General features: G+C 27.6%; 8 protein-coding genes across 8 annotated transcripts; 2 read left to right on the plus strand and 6 right to left on the minus strand.

Moving 5' to 3' along the window:
• Positions 1 to 1383: 1383 nt before the first annotated feature.
• On the minus strand, positions 1384 to 6642 carry OCT59_015485 (uncharacterized protein; the record flags this gene model as incomplete). The annotated part of the gene is made up of 11 exons (XM_025330211.2): positions 1384 to 1906; positions 1993 to 2295; positions 2382 to 2481; positions 2553 to 2577; positions 2659 to 3539; positions 3610 to 3738; positions 3815 to 4106; positions 4197 to 5244; positions 5335 to 5485; positions 5560 to 6291; positions 6375 to 6642. 11 exons carry the CDS (start codon positions 6640 to 6642, stop codon positions 1384 to 1386), a joined length of 4452 nt encoding a protein of 1483 aa, XP_025182563.1.
• Positions 6643 to 10708: 4066 nt separating this feature from the next.
• OCT59_015486 (uncharacterized protein) lies at positions 10709 to 11904 on the plus strand (the record flags this gene model as incomplete). The annotated part of the gene is made up of 6 exons (XM_066140038.1): positions 10709 to 10788; positions 10851 to 11077; positions 11145 to 11266; positions 11337 to 11513; positions 11583 to 11618; positions 11680 to 11904. 6 exons carry the CDS (start codon positions 10709 to 10711, stop codon positions 11902 to 11904), a joined length of 867 nt encoding a protein of 288 aa, XP_066002857.1.
• Positions 11905 to 13368: 1464 nt separating this feature from the next.
• OCT59_015487 (uncharacterized protein) lies at positions 13369 to 18229 on the plus strand (the record flags this gene model as incomplete). Its single annotated transcript, XM_066140039.1, has 12 exons — positions 13369 to 13528; positions 13607 to 13807; positions 13996 to 14238; positions 14319 to 14451; positions 14530 to 15601; positions 15684 to 16032; positions 16109 to 16237; positions 16326 to 17221; positions 17307 to 17331; positions 17415 to 17478; positions 17543 to 17842; positions 17920 to 18229. 12 exons carry the CDS (start codon positions 13369 to 13371, stop codon positions 18227 to 18229), a joined length of 3882 nt encoding a protein of 1293 aa, XP_066002858.1.
• A 3224-nt stretch (positions 18230 to 21453) lies between these two features.
• Positions 21454 to 22701, minus strand: OCT59_015488 (uncharacterized protein; the record flags this gene model as incomplete). The annotated part of the gene is made up of 4 exons (XM_066140041.1): positions 21454 to 21913; positions 21991 to 22284; positions 22545 to 22569; positions 22692 to 22701. 4 exons carry the CDS (start codon positions 22699 to 22701, stop codon positions 21454 to 21456), a joined length of 789 nt encoding a protein of 262 aa, XP_066002859.1.
• Positions 22702 to 23121: 420 nt separating this feature from the next.
• Positions 23122 to 23415, minus strand: OCT59_015489 (uncharacterized protein; the record flags this gene model as incomplete). The annotated part of the gene is made up of 2 exons (XM_066140042.1): positions 23122 to 23223; positions 23299 to 23415. 2 exons carry the CDS (start codon positions 23413 to 23415, stop codon positions 23122 to 23124), a joined length of 219 nt encoding a protein of 72 aa, XP_066002860.1.
• Positions 23416 to 24098: 683 nt separating this feature from the next.
• OCT59_015490 (uncharacterized protein) lies at positions 24099 to 24308 on the minus strand (the record flags this gene model as incomplete). The annotated part of the gene is made up of 1 exon (XM_066140043.1): positions 24099 to 24308. The coding sequence occupies one exon, from the start codon at positions 24306 to 24308 to the stop codon at positions 24099 to 24101; it is 210 nt and encodes a 69-aa protein (XP_066002861.1).
• Positions 24309 to 24601: 293 nt separating this feature from the next.
• OCT59_015491 (uncharacterized protein) lies at positions 24602 to 24976 on the minus strand (the record flags this gene model as incomplete). The annotated part of the gene is made up of 1 exon (XM_066140044.1): positions 24602 to 24976. One exon carries the CDS (start codon positions 24974 to 24976, stop codon positions 24602 to 24604), a length of 375 nt encoding a protein of 124 aa, XP_066002862.1.
• Positions 24977 to 25377: 401 nt separating this feature from the next.
• OCT59_015492 (uncharacterized protein) lies at positions 25378 to 26610 on the minus strand (the record flags this gene model as incomplete). Its single annotated transcript, XM_066140045.1, has 5 exons — positions 25378 to 25397; positions 25469 to 25579; positions 25660 to 25684; positions 25774 to 26261; positions 26331 to 26610. 5 exons carry the CDS (start codon positions 26608 to 26610, stop codon positions 25378 to 25380), a joined length of 924 nt encoding a protein of 307 aa, XP_066002863.1.
• Between the last annotated feature and the right edge of the window lie 1315 nt (positions 26611 to 27925).

Consider the following 27925-nt stretch of genomic DNA (forward strand, 5'->3'; position numbering starts at 1 on the left):
TGTATAATTGTACTCTCAAACTCTCTTTCTCTAACCTAAAATTTTACAGATTTTAACGGCATTCAGCAATATATAAAATATTTATCATCAAAAAAAAAAAATGTCTCAAAAAAAAGCCCACTCTTTTTTTAAGCAATGTAAAGATAATGTAAGAGGAATTACAAGAGCAAGAAAAAAAAATTACTAGAGATAGAAAGGAACAGAAAGAAAATAAAGAAAAGTACAAATGAAAGCTTTTTTCGAAGGTAGGTTGTATTGGGTGGTATCCTCCAGTCCCTATTCAGCTTTTGCAACCCCGTTTACGTGACTATACAACATTTTGGACAACAACATACGCTTTCAACACCGGGCACTTTCACTGACTTTTGAGAAGTTTTTGTAGATAAGCCATTGAAAGAACTCAAAACCTAAAAACGTAACTCTGAAGAAAACAAGCCTGAAGGTAGGTTGTACTGGGTGGTATCCTCCAGTCCTTATTCAGCTTTTGCAACCCCGTTTACGTGACTATACAACATTTTGGACGACAACATACGCTTTCAACACCGGGCACTTTCACTGACTTTTGAGAAGTTTTTGTAGATAAGCCACTTAAAGAACTTGAAAGGCCAGATGAAACTGAAAAATGTAACTCTGAAGAAGAATTTGTAATAATGAGCTTAAAAATCAAGAAAACAATCCCGAAGGACATAACATTAAAGTAAGAAAAAGCGTATATAATCATTTTATCATTTTATCATTTTATAATATTCTTTTATTGTTTTTATTTTGTAAAACAGATTCAACTTTGATGTGAACATTATAATAATTCATATTGTAAATGCCGACCATCCTATCTAAGCTCAGGCAGAATGTGGTTATTATAAATGTTGTAAAAAGAGGTTTAGTAATTAAAAATCTGGGTCTCATATATTTGATTATAAAGGTAGATAAGTTAATATTAGGAAAAAGAGAATACTACATTAATGTAACATGACTAAATATAATGATCATTCTATCATTTTATCGTGACAAACTCCAAAGTTTATTTATTACTTCATGTATATATAGTATATATAGTCTAACTCTAAATTTATTTACGATTGATAAATCAAATTATTTCAAATTAATGGAGTTATTACAAGATTTTATTAAGAAATTTGGTTTCCTATATTCAAGTTCAAATCAAGGGACAATAATATTATTTTATATTTGACCAATTCCAATTATAATGTCCAATTAAATATTAAAAATTTCAATATAAAATCTTGACTTAATTCAAGAGAAAATTTATTAAGATTTTAATATATTTTTTTTAAAGTGAAAAATCAAAATCAATACATTCTATAAGAAATAACTAAACCAGAAATAAACATAAAAAATAACTGATAAATAAATTAAGAATGTTTAATTAAGAGTTTTAAGCAATCTGCCAATGATATCATTCATATTTTTCATATTTTCAATTCCAATCTTTTTAATATCTTCTTTGATAGCTTCAATATCATCATCTTTAATATCCTTCTTAATATCTTTGATATTATCATCATTTTTAATTTCCTTCTCAATATTATCAACTTTATTCTTTTGTTTAACATTTTTATTTTTATCATCATTTTTATTAATTTTCATCTTATTATCTTCTTCATAATCCCAAATTGAATGAATATCATAATTTTTTTCTTCAAATACATGTTTTGTGTAAGTTGATTTGTTTTCAAAATCACTATAAATAGGATCTTGATCATTTTTTCTACTATTATACCATTCTACAAAAATTTTTGATTGACTGACATAATAAATATATTTTGGATCAGGTTCGTAAGGCCAGAAATTATAATGATGTAATGCTTCATAATTTGCAATTTGATTTGCTCTAAATCTTAATAAAGCTTGTCTACCTTTAGTTTCTGCTTTTTGATACACACCACTAAAATATTTAAAGAATAAATAGTTTAAATAAAGAGGAAGAAAGAGAAAAAAAAAATAAAATTTATAATATTTAAAAAGTCTTACCCCATAAAAGCAATCAACATATTTTGCAAAATGGTTACAAGAAGGATACTAGCAATCAAAGAAAGAACTTCAACAGCCCAAAAATCAAATTCGTCCCTTTGAATAAAATCACCATTAAGCCAATAATATGTAGCCACTATTGCTGTAGGAAAGTATGAAAATGGATTATCGTTCATGTCATCAGGATGAAAATCAGCTTTCATTTTGACATCAAGTTCTTGACCGTTTACAGGATTTGTAGCAGTTCCGCTAAATGTTGTATCTTTAGTTTCAATATTCTTTGTTTCTTTAAGCAAAATAAGCCTATAAATAAAAGATTTTTTGTTATTTTACATTTAAATTAAATGCAAATTAACTAGAAAACACATAAACTCTTTGAAAGTTGTTACATTGTATGAGCAAATGCCATTATTACGACAATGTTAAACAAAAGAAACGGAAATACTGCTTTAGTAATTATTTTAACATAGTAAATGTAGGTAGCGATATCTATTAAAAAAAAATGTAAATGGCCATTAGTAATTATTCATCATTTCTGTAAAGAATCAATTTATATTTACTTGGTATTAAACGGAGATATGAAATCTAAAATTATAGAAAAGTAATTATGTTATGTCACATTATTAATAGACTAACATACAAAATTTTGCAAAATAAAAAACTAACCGCTTCCATCCAAAGAAAAAAAATCGTCACAGACATCCACACAATTAATTTAGTGTCAATTATCTCAACATTTCCAAAGCCATTAGAATAATGAAAATCCCTAAGCATTATTGACATTACTATTATAGGAAGTATAATCGAAATTATATCAAAAATATTATATATGTCACCAAAATATTTTCTGGGTCCATGATAGAATAACTGTATAACTTCAGTGATAAATAAAAAAGCTGCTAAATAGTAGAATATAATAATTAATAAAACTAAGAATTCTACATTTATAATAGTGCCATGATCCAAGTATGCCGCATTAATCAATCCAAAACAAAAGATAAAAAGAAGAAATCTGAGAAAAAGGAGAAAAAAGAAATTTTTTGCTTTTTTCCAACGAAAATCGATAATCGCTTCGGTTGCTGGGTTATCATAAATATCATCATTATTTTCGTAATACACTACTCTGGAAAAAGGACTCAACTTATGCTTCTCGTCCCGACCAATTTTATACCACCGTGGTATAAAAAAGGAATAAATAATTTTTAAAATAATATTACACTCCACTTCTTCCTGTTGATTAATCCTATTTGTGGTAAATTCAGGAAGTGGAACCACTCGTAAAGCCAATGGTTTCTTCTCAACATCATTATTATCAAGTTCTCCGAAAAATTTATACGTTTTAATTTTGAGAGATTCTAGTGATTTCAAAATCCCGCCGTACCACTTATATTCATTAGACCGCAGATTGACCCCGAAGGCTCTAAATTTAATATTATGATTACGTCTTTCTTGATATTCCTCTGGAATAATATTATAGGGATCCTGTGCTGAAAAGTAATTTTGGTTTGCAAAACATTCTTTACGAAACAATTTTGTAACACAATCATCTGTTATAAATATAAAAATTAGTAAGTTTCAAATCGTTTTTTAATAACAAAATTAGGATGGAATAACAACCGTAATTGTATTTAAATAATAGAGGAAGCGCCTTAGAAACGGTACTCATCCAACCAGCATAATCCGTTGCATGTCTAGAATAATATTCCAAAAGATAAGCAACAATGATAGTATCCTTTATTTCACGTCCTATATTATAGAAAAAGGTAATTAGTTAATTGCCGGATGAACACAATGCTAATGCTTATAGCTAGTTAAAATTTACCTTTGCAATGATGAATTGCTAATTCCATAACGTTCGTTATTTCATCATTTTTAGTATCATCGTCAATAAACTTTCCTTTTTTCCAGAACATATTCCTCGGTATATGTAACTTAGTAGCTTTTTTATCCTCGTCATTGTTTTCGAATAATGTAAATTTTATCAAATGATCACAATCACCAAGAATTAAATTTTTCATAACATTGTATCGGACATCTAACAATTTATAATCTTCAGGCTTGCATTTAATAAATCTGCATATTATATGATTAATATATGCCACTATTTCCTCGCACTTTATTAAAAGAAATAAGAAATAAATATTAATCTAATTCTTTTTCGTTAAGAGTATATTTAATCAGCTAATCATACAGTAAACACTTACGCGATGTTCTTTAACATAATTTACAAGAAACTTCGTACGTTTATTAATATATTCCAATGCTTTACATGCACACCTGATTGCACTAATTTTATCAATAACGTCTTGACACCGAATTACTTTTTCCCTCCTTCCTACTCCCTCCTCATTGTTATTTTCCGTTTCCATTATTACCTTTTTGTCCACTTTATTTTCCAATTTATCAATTATTTTATTATCTTCTACTATTATTTTCTCGAGTTCTTTTTCATCCACTTTTTTTGAAGCTCTTTCGTACCAATAAACTTTCAAATAGAAATCGGTTAACTTTGATTTATCATCATTCGATCCATATTTAAAGGTTTCTATCCGTAATCTTGTTTTTTTCCTTTCTTGATTTACTGGAATACCATTCGTCCATATATATTCAAGAAATGGTTCTCCTTTGTTAGGAAGTTCATCTCTAGGCTTACTGTCATCTCGGACCTGATGCCAAATTTGAACAGTGGATCTACCGACTATAAGTTGTAAAGTATCTATCTCTGATCCATTTTTATTTTGATGAAGGCAATAAGAATGTCTATCGTAATCACCTAACACCCATGGCTCTTTCTCAGAAACTATTGATTTGAAATCTGGGTTTATATTTTTATTATAATATATAATATGCCTTTTATCCAAACTTCCATCCGGTTTTTTGTCTTTAAAGTGTTTTAAATCTTGAGGAGGAAATTTCTTTTCAACATTTTTTTCTTGGTTTAGTTTTAATGATTTCTCGATCCATTTAAGAATCGATATAACATTTCCTTCATCATTGACTTGTAAAAGATTTCCCGGAGACCCGGCTAAACGTTTACCAAAATTATTTATTGTAAGAAATTTATCTAACGATGTCGGCTTTGTTTCTTCATTATTGTAAATGTCCCAGATTATATATTTCAGTTTTTTATTCTGAGTTTCACCTATCACAAGTATTTTCCTATCGTTTTCAATGAATTCTAATGAATGAATTTTTTCTAATTTATTAAATTTCTTTGAAGTGACTTCCAAACCATTTTCCATAAAATATAACCTCAAGAAAGTAGAGATAATAAATTTTAGTCGATTGGATATATTTATACGAAATTAACTTTATCAAAATGTAAGTCTGACAATTACTCACTTGACAGATCTAAGTCCTCGTGTAAAGCAGAGTTGTGATTTATTCATACTGATTGAGTAAACATTTCTATTGTACCGTCTTAAGAGCTTATCCTGACTTTTTTCGACCCTTTTTGTGATAGTATCTAATTTCATTGTCGTTAGATCATAAACTAAAAAATTAAAAAAACATATTAATTTGATTATAACGTATAAATTTGATAATAATCATAAAATTATTAATTACCTTCAAGTAATTGTACATTATTTTTATATTGTTCAACTAGAAAATATTTACCACAAATACAAGAATAAAGTATACTGATGCAATTATATATTTCTGAAGGATCTAATGAATCTAATTCACGTCTGATATTTTTTGGATAATTAAATGTCATATCCAATTTAAAACTATCCTTACGGCTGAAACTATGGATACCATAAAAATTAAATATTATGAATCTTTTTAAAACAAAGAATTCGTTATCAGAAACTTTGTTTTCAAATATTTCTGCAAATCTACATATTCCTGAAATTTCATGTATTTGATAAAAAGTATCAGTATTTTTATTTAAAACATAATTTTCTTGATTATTTTTTATCAGTTCAATTGAATAAATGACGGTAGTTCCTTTTTTTTTCTCTTTCCCATCTATCGTTCTCCTCATATCATCGTCAACTATGCAAGATATGGCAACATAAATAAAATGTTTATTTTCATTCATGCATACATTCGATATATCGAAAGACCATCGAAATTTTTTATCATCATCATTGCTTGAAGAACCATTAAATAAAGGAGGGATGAAACCTTCGCTATAAAACTTATCAATAGTAAGATCAGTTTTCAATTTAAAATGTACGATTGTCTTTTTAATTCTATCAGAATTATTATCGTTATTGAGTTCCATATCTTTCTTCTTTCCGATTTTGAATGGACGACAATCAGTGTTTTCCAATATTTTAATTCGAAGGTTTGCTAATTCGTGATAATTATGAAATAATTTTATTTAAAATTATTTATTTTTCTGTAACAGCAAATACGAAATAATAAAATTTTACCTGAATCAAATGTAGCAACAAATTTTCCATTTTTAGAAATGGCAATTTGATAAACTTCCTTTTTATTAGTGATATCGTTATCACAAACTAATGAGTTCTTACTCGAATATTGTCTATTATTAACAGATTTTATAAATTTGTTTATATCCTTTATTTCTTTAAAAACATTCTTTTTAGCATCACTTTTAATAAATGCTATCTCTCGTACTCCATTATCTATTGATATCTTAGTTTCAAAGTTATCTTTTTCTTCATCATATTGAGACATTTTTTAAATAAGGTTTGTAAAAGCGCATTAAAAAAATGTCGCCTTTTCGTGAATTTTGTTTTAAAGTTTTAAAGAAATAAAAAAAAAATTTTTTAATGTTTTGAAACTTTAAATACAATAATTTGGTGATACCTATCATAACTTTTTTTTTTTAATAGTCGGGAACGAACAAATTTGGATCCATTTGCTAATAAGACAATAGTAACATGTACAAAAAATGCATGAATGTTTGGCAATGTGTAAAAAATGGCGGTTTTATATGATCACGTGAAATTTATTTATACAGTTTACGACATTCGTGCATGAATAGAATGAATAGAAACCGCGCCCACAAAACAAAAACGGAGGTGTGACGTGTGACAATGTGACATGGGCGACAAAAAATTGTCACGTGAATTTTAGTTGATCTAAACTTCTCGGGCACGTGACTGACAAATAATTTTTTCTCACAAGTCACAAATTCACAAACTCCGCGCGGTCATCTAAATTTGTCTAATGATTTTAGAAAATTGATTATTTTTAGTACCGGAAACCGAAATTTTTACTAATACTAATAAGTAATGGACAATTAACTTATTAAGTTAATCTACTTTTTTTTTTAATAAGGGGACTGCCAGAAATGACGTCATTTCCTAAGGGGGGGAGGGGGGTTAAGACCATGATGATGTTACACATCTTCCATTTTTAGACACTTGTAGTTAATATAATTCTAGCCAGAATTATGTTTTAATTTTACATTTCCTAAAATGAATGATGACATGGGGAGGGGGGGGTCAAAAATCCTAAAATTTAAATTACGTCATTTCTGGCCATCCCCTAAGATTTCTTGACTTATTAGTTTACATTTAGTAATTTTATTTTCAACCTTTATAATTAAAGAATTTTCACTTCTTTAAATTTCTAATTGTATGAATACGATACTTAATTCGTAATACACTTCAGGAGTGATCAGCGATCAAATTTTTTAATACAAAATTCGTATTCATTTAAATTAACACATTTACACGTGAAAATTGTTAATATTACTTAAACCCAATTCAGTTTTTAAAAAAAGAAATTTTTATTTATAATATTGTTAAATAATTAATTAAGGCAGCTTTTAAAAATTTTATACAATCTTTAAAGTATAATATCAGATATGCAATAAAATAATTGTACCTGACTTTTAACGTGTGAATATTATACCTTGCATAATTTATTATGATATAAATTTCTTAAATAATTCATAACAAACAATAACCATATGATATTATTAAAATTAAATTCTTTATTGGATAAATTTAAAAATTAATACAATTTATTTCTTCTAATAATCATAATTAATTTTTTGGCAGCAAATAAGATAAAAATAAAATAAAAATAAAAATAATAAAACTTCAATAGCTTTAAGAACAGTATCAGAAACATCGAAACTAATTCTCGAAATAATTGATTCCCAAGGATCAGGATTAACAGAACAATTATATAAACTTTGTTGTAATATTTTACATATATGACCTATTGAAATATTATCTAATTGTAAATCGCTTTTACCTGTTCGCACTTCAAATGAAAATTCAGCTGATCTGCAGATCATGATCGAAAAAACAAATGAACCTATTGAACTTTGGCTCTTCAGACAATAAAAATTTCGATAAAATAATTCATATCAATTGGAATTTTTGCATTAGTATCGTACAAAATTACCAAATTAAGCGATAAATAATTTTTAAGCTCTCACGTTTTTTAGCGATGTTCTGCTGGCGCAGTAATTCGAAAAAAAAAATTTTCAAAATGTAAAAATTCTGCGAAAATTTTATTTATTAAAATATTAAATCTGCAATGGCTAATATAAACTTTACATTATTTTAATGATAACTAACATCAACTATTTTATTTATTAAAAGCATTTACAACATTTACAAATAAATGGTACAAAAATCAATTAACTACACTATTTATTAAATACACTATTATTCAAACTTCTAAAACTTCTCTTTACTGCAAAATTATATGATGTTGTTAATGGTTTGGACATTGCTCCAGTTGGTTCGATTCCAACAAACAACTGACAAAATAGATGCTTTCAAAATCCTTCTAAATGAGAACCAGGATCCAAATGGAAAAAATAAACGAACGTTAGTAAAATGGTAGTTAAAATAAAGTAAAAAAAAGAAAATTTCGAAGTATTACCTTTTTTTACAGGAAGAGTCCAAACCTAATAAAAAGATGAGAACGAAACGTTAATCAACGTTTCATTATAAAAGAAAAAAAAATTAAAGAACTTCGAAGGATACCTTCAAAGTTCCTTCCAGGAGCTATCCAGGAACGCGTAGATCTACGAAAAGAAGAGAATAACAAATGCTTCATTAAAAAAAAGAAAAAGAGGAAAAAATCGAAATATTAATAAAATGTTTTGATAAAACAAAAAATTTTTAAAAAAAAATTCCAAATATTCTTACAAAAATCTACGTGTCAAAGGTTAATAAAATGTTTCGATAAAGGAAAAATTTTTTTTCCTTCCGAAATTTTACGCATGGCCTCATAATTCCTTTCTAGAGTATTTCTAACCGCTCTTTCCGTGAAGTTTCTTCTAAAATAGTTCTAGTAGTTAAAAAATTGAATATATTTTCATTTGTCAACATTCTACGCGTCCAATGATCCAGTCCCTAAGAAAAAAGATAAATATTTTCACTTTACCAAAATCCACGTCCATAGATATTTGAAGAAACCGTCTTAAAAAAAGAAAAATAAAAAAAATATACTAAAAAAAGCTTGATCGATCTCTCACTAAAATCCCTCGTCCAGATAATTGTCGAGTTCTGAGTTTCAACTTAAAATCCCGCTCTGACACTCGTCTAAAAAAAAAAGAATGAATGAAGCGTTAGATTCATTAAAAAATAAATTTGAAAGAACCCCACTGGGTTTCCCATATATCCAAACACCTTTTCCCCTCTTGGTTCTCTGAAAGTTCTTCAAGTTCGGCTTTTGACTTGATGAGACTGAAAATTCGCCCTTTTCTTATCTAAAAAAATTAAAAGAACAAAGGATAACTACAAATTCTATCTAAGAATTTAACGGGAAACCATGGACCTACAAAGAAAGAAAATCGAAACGTTAGTAAACGTTTCATTAAAAAGACCATTTTTTACAATTTTTTCGAAGTTTTTTTTACCTTCGAAATTGAAGACTAGAATGGTTTCCGGTACCTACAAAAAAGAGTACTTCATTTTGATCAGGAAATTTTTTTGCATTTTTGCTACAAACCGTTTCGTTAAATAAACGAAAAAAATAAAAAAATAAATTTCTAAGTTTTTTTTACCTTCGAAAATAAAAATCCAGAGTTCATTAAAAAAATTTTTTTTTTTTTTCGAACTAACTTTGAAATGAAGGCCAGAACTTGTACCTTCAGCGTTCTGGACCTACAAAATATAAAAATGAACGTTAGTAAAGAATGAAGCTTAATTTCAAAATGGTAGTAGAGAAGACTGGAAACTTACAAAAATAATAAAAACGAAACTTTAATTAACGTAACGTTTCATTAAAAATGAAAAATTTGGTTTTCGAAATTATTGGAGTAAACTGAATATATATATATATTTTTTATTCCGATATGCTCAAAGTATAATCCGTAGATCATGATCGAAAAAAATTTTTTTTTTTTTCCTATATAAATGACCACTATTAACTCAATATCAATATCAATATCAACTTAATATCAATTCAATATCACTATCACTATCAATATAAATATATATATAAATATATAAATATAAATAATATATAAAACGCTAACTATCTAGCGTATTCTGTATTTGGCTGAGATCATTGAACCAATCAAATTCGGGGTCTAGGATATTATCCTGAGAGTTAAGATTCCCCCTTAAAATCCCTTAAAATTATCAAATACTGATGCAAAATTGGATCAACTTAAAATATTAAGGATACAATTACGAATTTATTTTTAGAAATAGTTTTGCAATTGATGCGAAATCGGATCACATTTATCATTATAATTTATAATACTAAGCATTATAATTTTTTTAGATACAAAATATTTTCTATTTCTACAAAGAAATATTTCAAAATGTTTCAAAATTTAAAAAGAAAGTTTGACGAGAAATTTAAAATTCCAAAATTACCAAAAGGTTCTATTGGATTTGATGAGTGAGTAAGGTATCGCACAAGTTATTTCAAGTTCAACTCAATGTTAACTTCCATATTTGCAGTTTACCAATCAGTATCGGTCAAAATATATCGGTAAAAAACTACAACCATTTTCTTGATAGTAACGAATCGTCCGGATACAAGTTTGAATATAATAATGGTGAAGTATCTATCGTTGATATGAGCTCAAGAGAACATGCTGCTACTGCCTCACTATTGCAGAGATACTTTAATCTTCCTAATGGAAATAATGTCTGGAACCCAGCAATAGACGTTTGTGGAGATGCATGTAAGTGAATTCTAAACTTGCTTGATCTGACTTGTAATTAATTTCCTAATAATTTATGTTTTTATAGTCCATTTTTCACCAGCTGGAAATGGGGTTAAAATAGCAGCAGACGTAGCGGTGTACCCGGCTAAGTCGTATGTTCCAGACCCACCCATTCCTGGTCTTGGACCACCCCCATGCGATATACGTGTACTTTGAAATTTTATGTATATTATCATATCTTTTTTAATACAATTTTCTAAGATTTATAATTTTGTAGGGGCATTCTCACGCTAGAATAATTTGTGAGGTTGCAGTTGGCCAAAATGTTGCTTATTGGAAGAATAAATGTGCACTCTGGATGACTCAACCATATGTTAGGTGTGTTTTAGGTATAAAGCTATATGAATTACGTACAACACGAGATCCACTAGGAAGATTTAATCGAAGAATGAAGGTATATATCTTTAACCATTTATTATTTTATAATTTTATCTAAAAAACTTTGTGATTTGATAAATATTAGGCTAAGTTGTGGAGACAGGGGATGGCACCTCAGAAAGTAAGTTTAAACTGTTTAGATCTTGCGGATTTCCATTTTTCTAATGTTTCTTAAATAATAGTGGGAATTTGGGACTGTACAAAAATGTAGCAATATTCCTACCGGGTGTGTTGCTTTAGGCAATCCTGTATATCAAGTCACTATTCCAATCAGCGACTTGTTTTATGATCCACAAATACCAGGAGTATATACTCCACTGGTTACATTTCCTCATCCCGCATTTATGTATGGTAATTTTACCATCGATCTTTACAATATCCAGCAAAAAGTTTTAGAGAATCAGTAACGATGAACATAAGGTTGTTTTAGACGTAATTTCTTTTTCTTGAGGTAATACGAACAGTTAACCTACGTTTTTATTGTTGAAAATAAACGAAAAAAAAATAAATTTGCTGTAGGAATAATATAGTCTTTCGTGTAGTTTGTCACTTTCTGGTTAAAACGCACTTCTTTGACATGTGTCTTGATGGAACATTGATCGCAAAAAATAAATATATATAGGATGCCCGCAGCAAAAGGGGATGGTCAAATTTGAAATTATATAAAAACAATTTAATTTTGAAATTTTCTTATTATTTGTATTTACTTTTATAGCATTAACAAACAATATAAATTTAAAAGAAAACTGATATTCTTAATAAATTGCCTGTAAAATTTAGTTTTAGATAAAAGTCCGAAAACAAACTTTTCTCAACAATTAAGTGATGATCTGCAAAATCGATCCGTGATTTAAATTGCGATTTTTTCTTGTTGCAAACCTTATGTACTTACTATAGAACCTTTAAGGTCACGTCCTATACGTATTTTGCCTGCTCTACAACTTTACACATCAGAATAAAAGAGTTTAGAATACTAATTTGAACTTTTACATATAACATAATATAGGAAAGTGCGTTGCTACGCACCTGCATAACTATATATATATAAATTTTCAATGTTAGAGTTTTTAAAATTTCTAAAATGATTTTTTTTTTAGTTCATGAAACAGAAATTTTTTTCAAAATTTTATTTAAAAGCTGCACATGCTATACTCTTAAGAGGAAATGCTTTCCTGATACGCGGTTGGAATTTAAATCTATTTTTATAGATTTAATCACTAACGTCTAAACATACTGTACAGTTTAATCTTTAGAATATATGTACATAAATTTAAAGAAATTTAATCGTTAGCGCTATTAAATTTGATTCAAGGTAATCATCGTTACTGTGACAAATTCTCGTTGAAAAGTACAATGTTTAAAATATAAATATATGTGATAATACTAAATTAACTAAAATGAGACAAAGTTCCATATTAAAACTAATTAAATTTTAAAAGTCTACCTATTTAAATCTGATTTCTTGAAGCGCCATACTGTTCAACAATTCCCAGCGGATTTGGGCTCAAGTCCGATACTTTTGTCACGCACGTGAAACTTGACCCACCTGCATGCACGTTATCGATTCTTAGGAGGGATCACATGTTATAATACCAAATTTATTCTATACAATAATAGGACAAAGAAAAAATTTTTTCTCGAAGAAAAAAAAATATGTATATATAAGGACTCCCACTTTAATTTTCTCATTTTATATTCACGAATCATAAAAAAAAAGAAAATGGCTAATGAAGAAAATGATAACAATTTACCTGTAATAACCCTGATACTAGTACTGTAGTAGGAAATCAATAGATCGTGAACAAGAAGTCATAATTATTAAATCTGATGTTGAAAAGGTTGGCACTTTTACCGAACCATTTAATAAATACATGAATGCAAAATCTATTAAAAGCAATAAATATAAAACCAAGTTAAGCTATAATCGTGATGTAGATGGGTCAAGTAGTTCTGATGGTAGTATTACTAATGATAACAAGTATCATATCGCAATTTGTCAAAATGGGAAATTTGTCGCTACATTCGATACCGGTTAATTCATTATTTCATTTTTGCTGTTGCATAAATTAAATAATTCCAATGCTAATATTTTTTTTTTCTTTAATTTAGAAACTCTTCAAATTAAGTTGTTGGAGAACACCGATAGTATTTATGAAATGATTGAACAATTTAAAATAGGCCGTGATTTCACTATATCTCAAGAACGACAACACACTATAATTGTCGAAGGAAAAGAAACCACATCGACTAATGATGAAAATTTTGGATGGTCTATCGATATATCGAATTTATACACAAAAGACATGAAAAGTAAATGTAAATATTTCATTTATATCTCCGTATCTCGTATAATCGATAAGGACCTGATGGGTACACGGGGAAATGGAACTACAATGATCTACCGCTTTGAACTAGAAAAAAGAAATAAAAATTATAAATATCATACTATGAAAGCTATTACCTATCACATTTTTGGAATTTCGGGAATATGTATATAGAAGTTTTAAATGAGAGCAATTTAAAGTCACCAAACGATTCTCAACTAAAAAGATTTATAATCTTGAATTTTCATGGGATATATAATTTCGAAATTGAGGGATTGAAATTGAATGAAAAATTACGTGAATTAAAGAATTGGTATACTAGTGAAAGTACAGATTGGATGGAACGACTTCTCCCGTATATTTACAATAATTATTTTTTGGTTGCACAATATAAAAATGGCGTGCAATCGCTTGAAGGTAAATATTTAAAATTGTTTATTTATTTATCTCATCATAATTATGTTAAAAATATATTAATATCACCTATTTCTTTTTAGTATATGATCTGGAAAAAATGGAATTAGAAACTGATGCAAGACTAGTTGAAAATATTGTAAATCAATACAATAATTATGAGACCTTTTCAGTTAGTAGGTTACAACTTTGTTTTACTCAAGTTAATATTGTAAAGTAAGTAGTTTTCATTTATTTATCAATCATCTTCGAATGACGTAAAATTTAATTCACAATTAATTTTAAATTTATTAGTTTATTTCAAATGGAAAATGGTTTACAAATCGCATCAAAAAAATTTAATGAAATAGAAAGAATATATTTATTGGAATTTATTGATGGTGATGATAGATTACTTATAATAGGTGAAGGTCTGAAAGAGGGAAATGATTTAGAGAAAGAGCTGAAGTTTATAGTTTGGGATTTGTATGATACTGGAAAATATGAATTAACAGAGTTAGACGATTTTCTAATTACTAATGTAGAAAATATTCACACTCGTTTAGCTAGAACTTCAGGGAATATTATACAAATCGATAATTATGGAAACGTTTCATCGATCCTTAAAGAAGTTAAAAAAGGATTAGAGAAAAAGGACAAAAAGAAAAAAGCTGAAAAGGAAGAGTTGAATAAAGCTGCATGTCCAAATATAAACTTAAAAAAAGATATTGGAAAAAAACCAAATGGAAAACCGGATGAAAATCATACTATATATTACGATAAAAATATAAATTTCAAGCCAATAGTTAATGACAGAGAACCATGGGTATTAGGTAATTGTGAAAGAAATTCATATTGTCTCTATCAAAATAAATTAGAAACAGAAACAGAATCTTTACAACTTATTGTCGGCAGATCAACTGTTCAAGTTTGGCATCAAATCCAAGATAGTAGAAAAAATAAAGATGACCTTCCTAACAAAGGAGAACCATTTCTTGAATATATATGGACAAATCGTATCCCGATAAATCAAGAAAGAGAAAAAACGAGGTTAAGAGTTGAAGCATTTAATTATGAATCAAATGAAGGATCACAAATAATTGATTTTTATTTAAAGGTTTATTGGTATGAAAGAAATGATAATAAAGCTTTTAAAAAAAACGAGCACGAAATAGTAATAGATGAAGATAAAGAAATAGATGAAATAGAATTTAAGAAAAAAAAAATTAACGATAGTGTAAAGGTGAAAAGAAAAGAAAAGGTAATTAAACGACAAGATATTATTGAAAAATTTCATGCAGTAAGACACGCTTGTAAAACATTAGAACATTTAAATAAGCGTTATAAATGTAAATATTTAGCAGATAATTACGGTAAAATACATAAAGTAAGTTAATATAAAAAGAATTTATTGAATTTCTTTTTTTTGATTTTAAAAATAATGCAATTAATATTTCTTTAATTAAAAGTATGAGGAAATGGTTACCTATATTGAACATATAATCCGGATATTTGCTAAATATGAACCAGAAAATTTTAGATTATTGGATGTTCGACATAATCTTATGAAAAGTTTAATACTTGGCGATTGCGATCGCTTGATAAAATTTATATTATTTGGAGATAAAGAAGGAGCTTCTGAAAATGATATTGCTTATAATGAACTCAGACATATACCATGTAATAGAATATGGCCAGGAAAAAAGTTTTTAAAAGATGATGACCTTGACTTTGGCGAAAAGAAAGATTATACGTTAATAGATAATGAAAAAATTAAACCAGAAAATAATATGGAATTAGCAATTTATCATTGCAAAGGTAAAGTCTCTAAACTTATTAACTTTACGAATTATATCATTTATCATGATTAAAATAACTTGATTTTATTTATTAGGTCGAGAACTTAAAGATACAATTGTTGTTGCTTATTTTTTGGAATATTATTCTAGAAATGCAACAGATAATGCAGGTTGGATGTGTACTGTTTCTAAGGCGATTCCTTTATTATTTAAATATAATTACGGTTCGTTTTTTGTTATAATCTTGTTTTCGTTCAGAGAGTTTGTGTAATTTATAACTTTTTTTATATGTAACATAGACGATTATGTCAGAAAATTATTTGTTAGAAAATGTTTTATATCAAAATCATTTTTCGGGTCAAGATCCTGATGAAATTATTCCAAATGAACACCTAAAAAGTCGCAATCATAGCATCAAATTTAGAGCATTCAGACCAATGATCAAAAATCTAGAAATTAATGAGATTAATAAACTTGAATGCTACAATTTTTGGATTTGGATCCCATTCAAATCTCTCAAAGATTATATATTCGAAAAAGTTGAAAATTATGATAATGTTCTTGGAAAATCACCATTAGCTTTACGTGTGGTTCCCCTTCCCGGTTTTACTATAAATGACATTCCAAAAGTTCCAAAAGTTCCAAAAGAATATAGTCGTAAAAAAATTATTTTAAACATTTTTTTATTTTTATTTATACCACGATCGTACAAGATTCGTCCCAATGATAAGAATAGGCTAAGTCCTTTTTCTAGAATGGTACTATATGAGAATAATGATGATATTTATAACAATCCGGCAATTGAAGTGATTATCGATTTTTATTGGAAACAAGCAAAAAATTTCATGTATTTTCTCTTCCTTCAATTTTTTATTTATGCCATTTGTTTCATGTTAGTTAGTTGGGCATACTTAAGTCACAGCACGATTATTGATCACAATTTTCTATTGATGTTAATTATTGTATTTTATTATTTGGCACTTTGTCAACTTATTACTGAAGTGAAACAGTTTCATTATCGTGGATTAAAAAAGTATTCAGAAATATACAACTTTTTTGATATAGTCTCTATTATATTTTCTATAACGATAATGTCATTAACGCTTAAACATTTCCAAATTTCTGATGGTTTTGGAAGCGCTAAAGAAGTTGATACTGGATTAACTGTGAGTATATCATTCTCAATTTTCTTACTTTGGGTTGAACTGGTAAGTTTAGTTTCAATTGACATTTTTCCTTTATATAAAATTAATTAATTAATTATTATAACTAATTTTTTTATTATATTAATAGATTATGTATCTTCGCTTAATATCAGGTAAAAAATACATTATTTGTCTAGATAAAAATATTATTCTTTCATGAAGCATATTAATTAATATATTATTTCCCACCTGAAAGATATTGGCATTTATATTTATTATGTCGTGGATTTGCACATACAATGTATGAAAACTCAATGTTGGTTTATTTTCGTTTTAAATTTAATCATCAGTTATGATTAATTTACCTTATTTTATTAAATGCAGGTTCGTATTACTCAGAGAACCCACGAATATTAAAACCAAAGATTCCACATATAGTGGAAAAGCCACAAATTCTTTAACAAATGAAACACTTGACATTGAACTTAAATCAGATTTTGATCCCACATCTAGTGATAATCCGTTTACATCCTTTTTTACAGCAATAGAAGCTGCATATTTTTGGATTAATGGTGATTGGGTTCAAAGGGATGAATTTGATTTCTGGGTTATTGATGTATATACTTTTATTTCTAGTTTATTCCTTGTAATTGTTTTACAAAATATCTTAATTGCTTTTATGAGGTAAGACTTTTTTATTTACTACTTTAGTAAGAACAGCTAATTTAATATTCATTTTCTTTATTTGCTTGCATTTTTAGTGGTGCATATGAAAAAGCAGAAGCTAATGGTAAACAAACTTTATTAAGAAATCGAGCAAATCACATAGCAGATTATGAAGCATTGTATCATATTAATTTTCGAAATCCTGAGCCTGAACCGAATTATATTTATTACTTTGGTCAAGCTAAATATTTTGAAGAATGGTATAATACAAGAAAAGATGATGATAAGAGCGCTATTTATGAAGGTTTTGAAGAAATATCTATATTTACAAGACGTGTTTACAAGGGAATGGATTATGATAAATTTTCAATTCTGAAATATTGGAATAATGATAAAAAATATTAAAATTATGGAAGATTTTAAAAATGTAAGTAATGAATTTAGCAATAATATTGAATATTTAATTAAAAGAAATGAAGGCAAAAGTTCAATTGATGAATTTGAAGAAATTTGTGAAGTTAAAAATACGTTAGAAATTGAAGTTAAAAAATTTCAACTTAAATTAGAGAAATTGAGAGATTTAACTGAAAGTTGAGGTTAAAAAATTGAAACTTAAATTAGAAAAATTGGAGAAATTAGTTTTGTAAATTTATTGTAGCTTATTTTATTTTTATATTTCTGTGGATACTTTTTTTTATAAATATATTTATTAATAGTACTGTACATATGAGAATTAAATAAATTTGATTATTTATGTATTATAATACATATGAAATATTTTAATTATTGTAATGTGAAGGTCCGCTTATAAGATTGATGACTTTTATAGGTTTTTGTATGAGAATCGATTTTATATTATAAATATTATATCATTATATTCCCGAGTACAGCGGTATGGTGTAAGTTATGAAAACAACTGTAAATAAATAATTATTTATTATTGGTTTGACGGGACGTTCATGCAATTTTTATATCCCGCAGGGTAACTGAGATAAAAATATAAATATGATATATTTATGTAATATTTATATAATATACTTTTTTTACAGCTATAAATAGAATTATTACAAAAAAAATCAGTAAGTTAACTTAAGTTTACTACTATTTCGTCTAAAATTACAATTCCAATTATACTAGTAAGCAGTAGCCATATTCGCACCTGTCGTTGGGCCTCATCTCCATGTATTCCGGAAGAAGAAAAGTAAAATCAAACGCCAATTATACCAGGTCTTTCATTTCTGAGAATGGAACAGCCGCGCTAATCCAACAAATTATAGAGCCGTCGCAACGTGCGAAGCGCGGCGCAGAGTAACGGCGGCTCCGCAGCTCCTAATCGTCGCTGCACAGCAGTTTATTTGAATGATAAGATAATGTAAAATAATTTTATGAATTAATATTTTTTTTATAGACAGATGTTAGTGATAGTGTACTTCGAATTAAAAATTTGTAAAACAATATTATTTTCTTTATTAAAATTTTCCGATAATAATTACCATGACAGTGGAATAAATTATAAAACAAAATTTCGTTAATCGGAATTGGATTAGCCTATCGGAATGTGCACAGTAACGAAATAGATCTGGCGCAGCATGTCACGGTTTCATATTACGGCATGTGTTTTCATATTCAAAATTAAACTATCAAATTTTTTTTAAAATTAATATTAATTAATTCACAAATTCATAAATTTTATTGCATTGAAAGTTCGAACTATGTTATGTAATCAACTTATTTTGACACGTAGAAATGAACAGGTAAATTTATGGGAAAGAATAATTATATTTTTCGTATTTAATATATTGTGTAATTGTCTTCTGTGTAACTGTTGATCAAACTTCGAATTATCATAATCGTGTTATTTGTACGTATAATCGTGTTATTTGTACGTAATAATAAATCATATACATATTATTATATATTGCAAAAAGAAAAAAAATAAAATAAATAAACTTTGTGTTTTTTTCAACAGAAGTTGGATTCTATAACAGATAACTTTAAAATAAATTAAGAACTCAGATTTTTATTAAAAAAAATAAACATGAATTTATAAAAAAATTAAACTCAAGAACCTCCTGATTTTTATTGATAAAAATAAAGAACCTGACGTTATAAAAAAGAGAAATAAAGAAAATCGGAGCCATAGAAAGCGTTATAAATAAACCATTCCTAGAAGAAAAAAAATTTATGGTAATTTAAATAATCAAATTTACTTCATGCATCGTATTCTATACACATCCCTGAAAATGAAAAAATGACATTAGTGTTACTTCAAACAAATAAACATCATCAAACCACCGTTCTAAGTTATAGTACTAAGTCAATGGATTGAAGTCGCATTTAAAAATACAGAATATTGTTTCAAACGCAATTACCAAAGATAGGAAATTAAACTTACCGCATATTCCAAGTCATCATGTTCAAAATCATAAAGAAACATAGTAATCGAAACATAGTATAATGCTCTCTCTCCATCTCATTTTCGACTCCCATTGTACCATTTCATCACCGTTCCATTTTTGTGGATTTGATATGAAGTTTATACAAAAATCACTGCCAATAATGATTACATGATATACAGTACAGTGTATATATATTGTTGGATACTACGAACTGTGAGTCGGCGATGTTTCAAGGATCAAATACAATTATGAAAAAATTTATCAATAGAAAATCAGCTACACGTATGAGGGTGCCGATCAAAATAATCAGAAACATTACGCAAATAAGGTATGTCGAGGCTCTTATTTGACATAAACTTTCAGTGATTCAAGAAGATTTTTTATCGATACGCAGTATATTAATATTGACGATTGTTTATTTGAGCATGATTAGCCATATGATAATATAGATATTGTACGGTGTTGTATTTATATTGATTAACGTCACGAAATGTCACACTGATTTTTCTTGCGCAGGCATATGTAGATGAGCTAAATGATGTAAAGAACTAGTACATTTTTCCCGCAGCAAGCTTCCATTTAAAGGTTTTGATTGGATAGAGTTCACAATTTTTTTTTTGCCTATTTATTAACACCTAAAACCACCAAACTTTTGCAAGGTTTGCTCGTGTAAATTGGTCTCCTCGAAAAGCTCTGTTGCAAGAATTAATGTCGTGTTCGCAGGTGTGATCTTCTGGGTTTAAAGTATTGTGATTTGATGCACATCTAACCATTTGCAGATGAATGGGTATGAGGTCAATTCGGATGCTTATTTATATCATTATATATTGTAGTGACTTATCACCTTACGATTGTGGGGGTAATACTGATCAAGTCGTCATTTGAGTGACCAATTCGGCCAAAATTAGCATGGCTAATTTTTGGCTGAATTAGTCCTAAAGCTGGTCAATTTTTCCAATTTGTCTCGTGACTTATTATAAAAAATTAGATTTATCAAATGAAAATTAAATTTGCAAAGAAAAAAAAATAAAGGATTAAAATTAAAAATAAAATAATACAACAAATTTTTAAATTTAAATATACATATAAATACATAAATACAGAAAATATATAAATACAATAAATACATAAACATATAATCACAAGATTGAAAAAAAAACGATATACTAAACATAAACATATTAAAACTACTGTACAATATTTATAATATACTGTACATACTATAAATTATTAAGTTTTCTTAATAAGAAGTTCAATAATACCACTAACATTATTAATATTTTCAATTTCTTCAATTTTCTTATCAATTTTTTCAGCGTTATCATCCCTTTTTTGATCATTAAGTTTATTTAATAAATTATCAATATTATCATTTAAATCTTTTTTCATTTTTTTGATATTATTGATTTCAATTTCAATAACCCAAATTGAAAATTTATCATAATCTTTTTCTTCAAAAACAAATTTTGTAAAAGTTGATTTTTCTTCAAAACCTTTATAAATAGCTCCATCATCTTTTCTATTTTCACGCCATGTTTCAAAATTTTTTGATTGTCCAATATAATAAATATATTTTGGATCATGTTCAATCGGTGGAAAATTAAGATGATAGAATGCTTCATAATTTGCTATTTGATTTGCTCGAAATAAAGCTTGTCTGCCTTTAGTAGCTGCTTCTTCGTATACACCACTAAAAAAAAATTAATGAAATTATATTATATTCTATAAATAAATGCACAGCAAACAAAATTCGATAAAATGCCTTACCCCATAAAAGTGATCAACATATTTTGCAAAATAGTTACTAAAAGAATGCTAGCGATCAAGGAAAATACTTCAACAGCCCAAAAATCAAACGAGTCTCTCTGAACAAAATCTCCATTAAGCCAAAAATATGTAGCTACCATTGCCGTAGGATAATACGAAAATGGATTATCGTTCCGATCTGTAGAATCAAAATTAGCTTTCATTTTGACATTAAGTTCTTGACCGTTCAAAGGATTCGTAGTAGTTCCATTAAATGAATCCTTAGTTTTCTTTGACTCTGTAAGTAAAATGTACCTATGTATTTAATAAATTATTTTTTTTTTTTTGTTAGATTATATTTAAAATAAATACAAATCAATTAAAAACTAAAATGCAATACATTGTATGTGCAAATGCAAGTATTACGACGGCATTAAATAAAATAAATGGAAACACGGTTTTTGTAATTATAATAACATAGTAAATGTAAATGGCGATATCTATCAAAAAATAATAAAGACCAATAATTAATAATTGTTCGTCATTTTTGTAATTCATTCAGAATTTATATTTACTTGGTATTAAGTGGAGTTACGAAATCTAAAAAAATAAAATAAAATAAAATAATAATATTAAATTTTGCTTATTAACTTCAGTGTAAAATTACAAACCCAAGGACTAACCCCTTTAATCCAAAGAAAAAAACTGCAAAAGCTACCAACCCAAAGCCATTAGAATAACGAAAATCTCCAATCATTATTAACATAACTATTACAGGAAGTTAATCGAAAATATATCAAAAATATTATATATGCTTTCAAAATATTTTCTAGCGGATAAATAAACTGCTAAATAGTAGAATACAACAATTAATGTAATTAAAAAATCTACATTTATAACAGTACTATGATCCAAATATGCCCAACTAACTAATCCAAAACAAAGGATATAGAGAAGTAATCGGAGAAAGAGGAAAAAAAAAGAAAGTTCTCGCTCTTTGCCGACGAAAGTCTATAATTGCTTCGGTTGTTGGATTGTCATATATATCATCATTGTTTTCATATTGCACTACTCTAGCAAAAGGGCTCAATTTATTCTTTTCATTCTAACCAATTTTATACTATCATGGTACGAATAAGAACAATAAAACATTTAAGAAATTTTTTTCTTTGATTTATCTTGCTGTGGAATACGATTTCTAGTAAATTCAGGAAGTGGGACCACTTGTAAAGCTAATGTTTGCCTCTCAACGTCCTTGTTATCAAAGTCTCCAAGGAATTTAACATTTTAATTCTAAAATAATCTAATATTTTCCAAGTAACATCGTACCATGAATTCAAACGCTCTAAATTGAGATCCAAGATTACGCAATTCTAGATATCTTCTTGTATAATATTGTATGGATCTTGTAATTTTAATTCGCAAAACATTCTTTAACATAATCATCTGTTAAGTTTTCAATCTTTTTTGTATTATATCAAAAAAAGAATTAAAATTAACGAACAATAGTGATATTTAAATAATAGAGGAAGCGCCTTAGAAATGGTACTCATCCAACCAGCATAATCTTTTGCATGCATGGAATAATATTCCAAAAGATAGGCAACAATAATGGTGTCTTAATTTCACGACTTAGTTTATAAAAAAAGGTATTATGAATCAATGTTCTCCAATAATATAATACAAATTAATTTACCTTTGCAATGATAAATTGCCAATTCCATAATATTCGTTATTTTTTCACTTTCAGTGTCATCATCTACATACTTTTTCTTTTTCCAGAATATATTCCTCGGTATGTGTAACTTGTTGGCTTTTTTACCATCATCATCATTCCCAAATAATATAAATTTTATCAAATGATCACAATCATCAAGAATCAAATTTTTCATAACATTATGTCTAATATCTAGCAATTTAAAATCATCAGGCCTGTATTTGATAAATCTCCATATTATACGATTAATATATACAACCATTTCCTCACACTTTATTAAAGAAAAGAAAAAAGAAAAAAATCAATTATTTTTCGTTAAGAATCGTTATGTATACAATAAACACTTACGCGATGTTCTTTAACATAATTTACAAGAAATTTTATGCACCTATTGATATATTCCAATGCTTTTTCATGCGCATTTGACTGCATTAGCTTTATTAAGAACTTCATGCCGTCGAATTATTTTTTCCTTCCTTTCCTCATCCTCTGCTACTATTTCATTCTCTTGTTTCGTTATTTCATCTACACCACTCTCAAATTCTTTTGATACTTTTTCATACCAATAAACTTTTAAATAAAAATCTCTCATTTTTCCATCATTCGGTCTATATTCAAACATTTCGATTTCTTCTAGGACTCTCTTGAATTACGGGAATACCATTTTATATATTCAAGAAATGGTACACCCCTATTAAGAAGTTTGTCTTTGTCTATATTTTTATCATCAGAATTGATTTGGTGCCATAATAAATGTATAATTTGACTTTTTTATTACTGCCCACCCAAAATATTTTTTTTTTAATTCTCTTTTCCCTAGGTCACCCAGCTCTTGACATGGACATCGGATAGTAGTCTCCTTGGCGTTTGGTGTCGATATCGGATCGTTGAATTCATTATGTAAATAATTGGGCATTAGTAGACGATTACTAACACCCATTTTTTTTTTCTTGGATTTCTCGGCTCTCTCGGCTCTACACAAATTTGGACAGTAGATCTACCAATTATAAGTTGTATAGTTTCTATCACTGATCCATTTTTATTTTGGTAAAGACAATAAGATTGTCTATCATAATCACCTAACACCCATGATTCTTTCTCAACAACTATTGGTTTGAAATATGGATTTGTATTTTTATCATAATGTATAATATGCCTTTTATCCAGTCCTCCATCAAGTTTTTCACCTTTAAAGTAGCTTAAATCAGGAGGAAGAGGAAGAGGAAAAGATTTTTCAACATTTTCCAATTGTTTTGTTCGTATCAATATTTTATGTCGTAAGAAAATCATCTAATTCTATCGTTTCAGTTTCTACAGCATTATACATATCCCAAATTATAAGTTTTAAATTTTCCTCATCTTCAGCGCCACTATCAATTACAAATTTCCTATCCTTTTCAATGAATACTAATGAATAAGTATTTTCAATATCATCAAATTTTTTTGAGATGGATTCAAGACCATTTTTCAAAAAAGTATAACCTTAAGAAAGTAAACAATAATAAATTTTAGTTTATTGAATATTTCAATGTGAAATTTAATTCGTGAAATTTAATACGTGAAACTTAATACGTGAAACGTGAATTACTACTCACTTGATAGATTGAATTCCTCGTGTAAAGCAAAGGTATAATTTGTTCTTACTAACTGAGAAAATATTTCTATTATATTTTCTTGTAAGTTTATTTTAACTATTTTCGACTACCGTAAACTAAAAGATTTTTTAAAAAAATTAATGTTTATAATGTGACGATAAACTTTTGAAAAAAATTTGATTATTACCTTCAAGCAATTGTACATTATTTTTATATTGCTCAACCAGAAAATATTTATCGTAAACACAAGAGAGAAGTATATCCATATAACCCGATATTTCTGAAGAACCTAATGAACCTAATTCACGTCTGATACATTTTGTATAATTAAATTTCCTACTTATTGAAAACCGTCGTTACAATTAAAATTATGTATACCATGAAAATTCAATATTACGAATTTCTTTAAAACAAAACATTTGTTATCAGTCACATAAATTCTTGGATCGGAACTTTCACTATCATCACAATATTCCACAAATCTACATATACCTGAAATTCCAATTCCACGAGTATGATATAATTTTCTTTTTCATCTTTTAACAGTTTAATGGGATAAATGATAGTAGTTCCTCTTTTTTCATTTGTTTCTTTTGTTGTTCCTCTTAAATCTTCATCATCTATACAAGATACGGCATCAAAAATAAAATGCTTATTATTATTCATGCACACATTTGATATATCGAAAGAACATCTAAACTTTTCATCCTCGATCACTTCATCTTTTTCAAAATTGTTAAAAGAATCATTATCATTGCTGATATCCACTGTTATGTCTACATTTTTCTGCTCTCGAGATTCTTTATATAGAGAAGAGGTGAAACCTTCAGTGTAAAACTTATCAATATTAAGATCTCTTATCTTAAAATGTACGATTGTCTTGTCAATTATATCAGACTTATTGGAATCCATATCCTCCACCTTAGGAATACTGAGTGGGCGATGATCAGTGTTTTCCAATATTTTAATTCGAAGGTTTGCTAATTTTATGATGATATAAATATTATTATATATTTGACATTTTATACTGTATCACAAATAATAATTACCTGTATCAAATGTAGCAACGAATCTTCCACTTTGAGAAATGGCGATTTGAAAATCTTCCTTCTCACTAATGATGTCATCATCATGACTTAACACACTTTTACTTGAATATTTTTTACTTTTAATAGATCTTACATTTTTATAATTTTTAATTGCATCAAATATTTTAATAATAATATTACCATTTGTTTTATCTTCACTTTCAATAATAATGGTTTCTCCTGTTTGTTGTTCATATTCTATTGAAACCTTAGTTTCAATATATTTCTCCATTTCGGACATAATTTTTATTTATAATTCATAGAAATAGATAAAGGGTATGTAAGATAAATTACGTGAAAAAAAAATAAGGAGGAGTAGTAGTAAATATTTATTCACGCATAATTAAATCTTAAATCTTTGAACTGGTGTTTAAATATAATAATTAGTGATACGAATTTTATCCTTTTTTTTAAAAAAAAAATGGTATGTTTCTAATAATGGTCAATCGTGTCATGCGTTGATCTATGTGGTAATCTCGTGATACTTGATACTTGTTTTATGATAAATCTAGTGTTACTTGCGTTATGATAATATTTATTATAAGGAGATACCAGAATAATTCTTCCTATTAAAATAATTGTTAACCAAAAATAAAAATGCATACATATTATTTATTACATTACTAATCAATAAACTTTTATCTGAGTTCATTCAAATCGAAATTCGAATTTTTTTGAAACAATTATTGTGTACAAGAATTTTTTTATAGATAAAGTTGAACAAAACAATTTCCAATAATGGTTAAATGCAACATGTGTTGCCTATTCAAGTGTAATATTTTAATTGTTAAACACGGTTAATATTTGGATAATAACTAAATGTTGTTCTTACAAATTTCTTGTAGGATATCTATAAATTAAAAAGAATGGTTAGCTTTCGCTAAGTACTCTACTTAAGAATTTCATCCAACCATCTGGTAGGTGACGTGAGGCAGTATCCCTCTAAAGTATCGAGTAACATAACGAAGTAGTTCGGATCTTCTTCCTATATATTAGTGTCGATATTTTCACCGTCCGTTCCTGAAAACTGCACAATAAAAGGTATAGCTACAAGTATCTGTTTGAAAGAACTTACAAAAACACAGCTTTAGGTTATTGTGTCCTTTCACTGACATCTCTCCTGGACACACAAAGATTTGTTATCATCCAGAAATTCTGAAAACAGAGAAGGACGTTCACAGTAAAACTGTGGCCACGAAGTGCTTCCAGTTCTCTGAATCCAAAAGTCCTCAATGAGAACAAATCATTGCATGAAAGAAGTTGAGGAAGGCACATAACTATTCCTGATTGCGGAATAGTAGACCTCAACACTGAGAAGATCTGATCCGTATCTCTCAGCCAGGTCCGTCAGTTAACAGAGTTATCATAGATAGACCTGCCAGACTCACAAGGTTGCCGTAACTTCCTTGATCATTGCATCCACTTGTTCACCTTCACCAGATAGCTTTACGAAAACAGTTCAACATACCTTTGGCCAAAAGAAGACCTAATAAAGAGAAGACCTAGACAGGGAGAAGATAGACCTAAAAAAAAGATGAAAAAAAGATGATAAAAAA

The sequence above is a fragment of the Rhizophagus irregularis genome, chromosome 23 (assembly GCF_026210795.1).
Source record: "Rhizophagus irregularis chromosome 23, complete sequence".
NCBI classification, from domain to species: Eukaryota; Fungi; Glomeromycota; class Glomeromycetes; order Glomerales; family Glomeraceae; genus Rhizophagus; species Rhizophagus irregularis.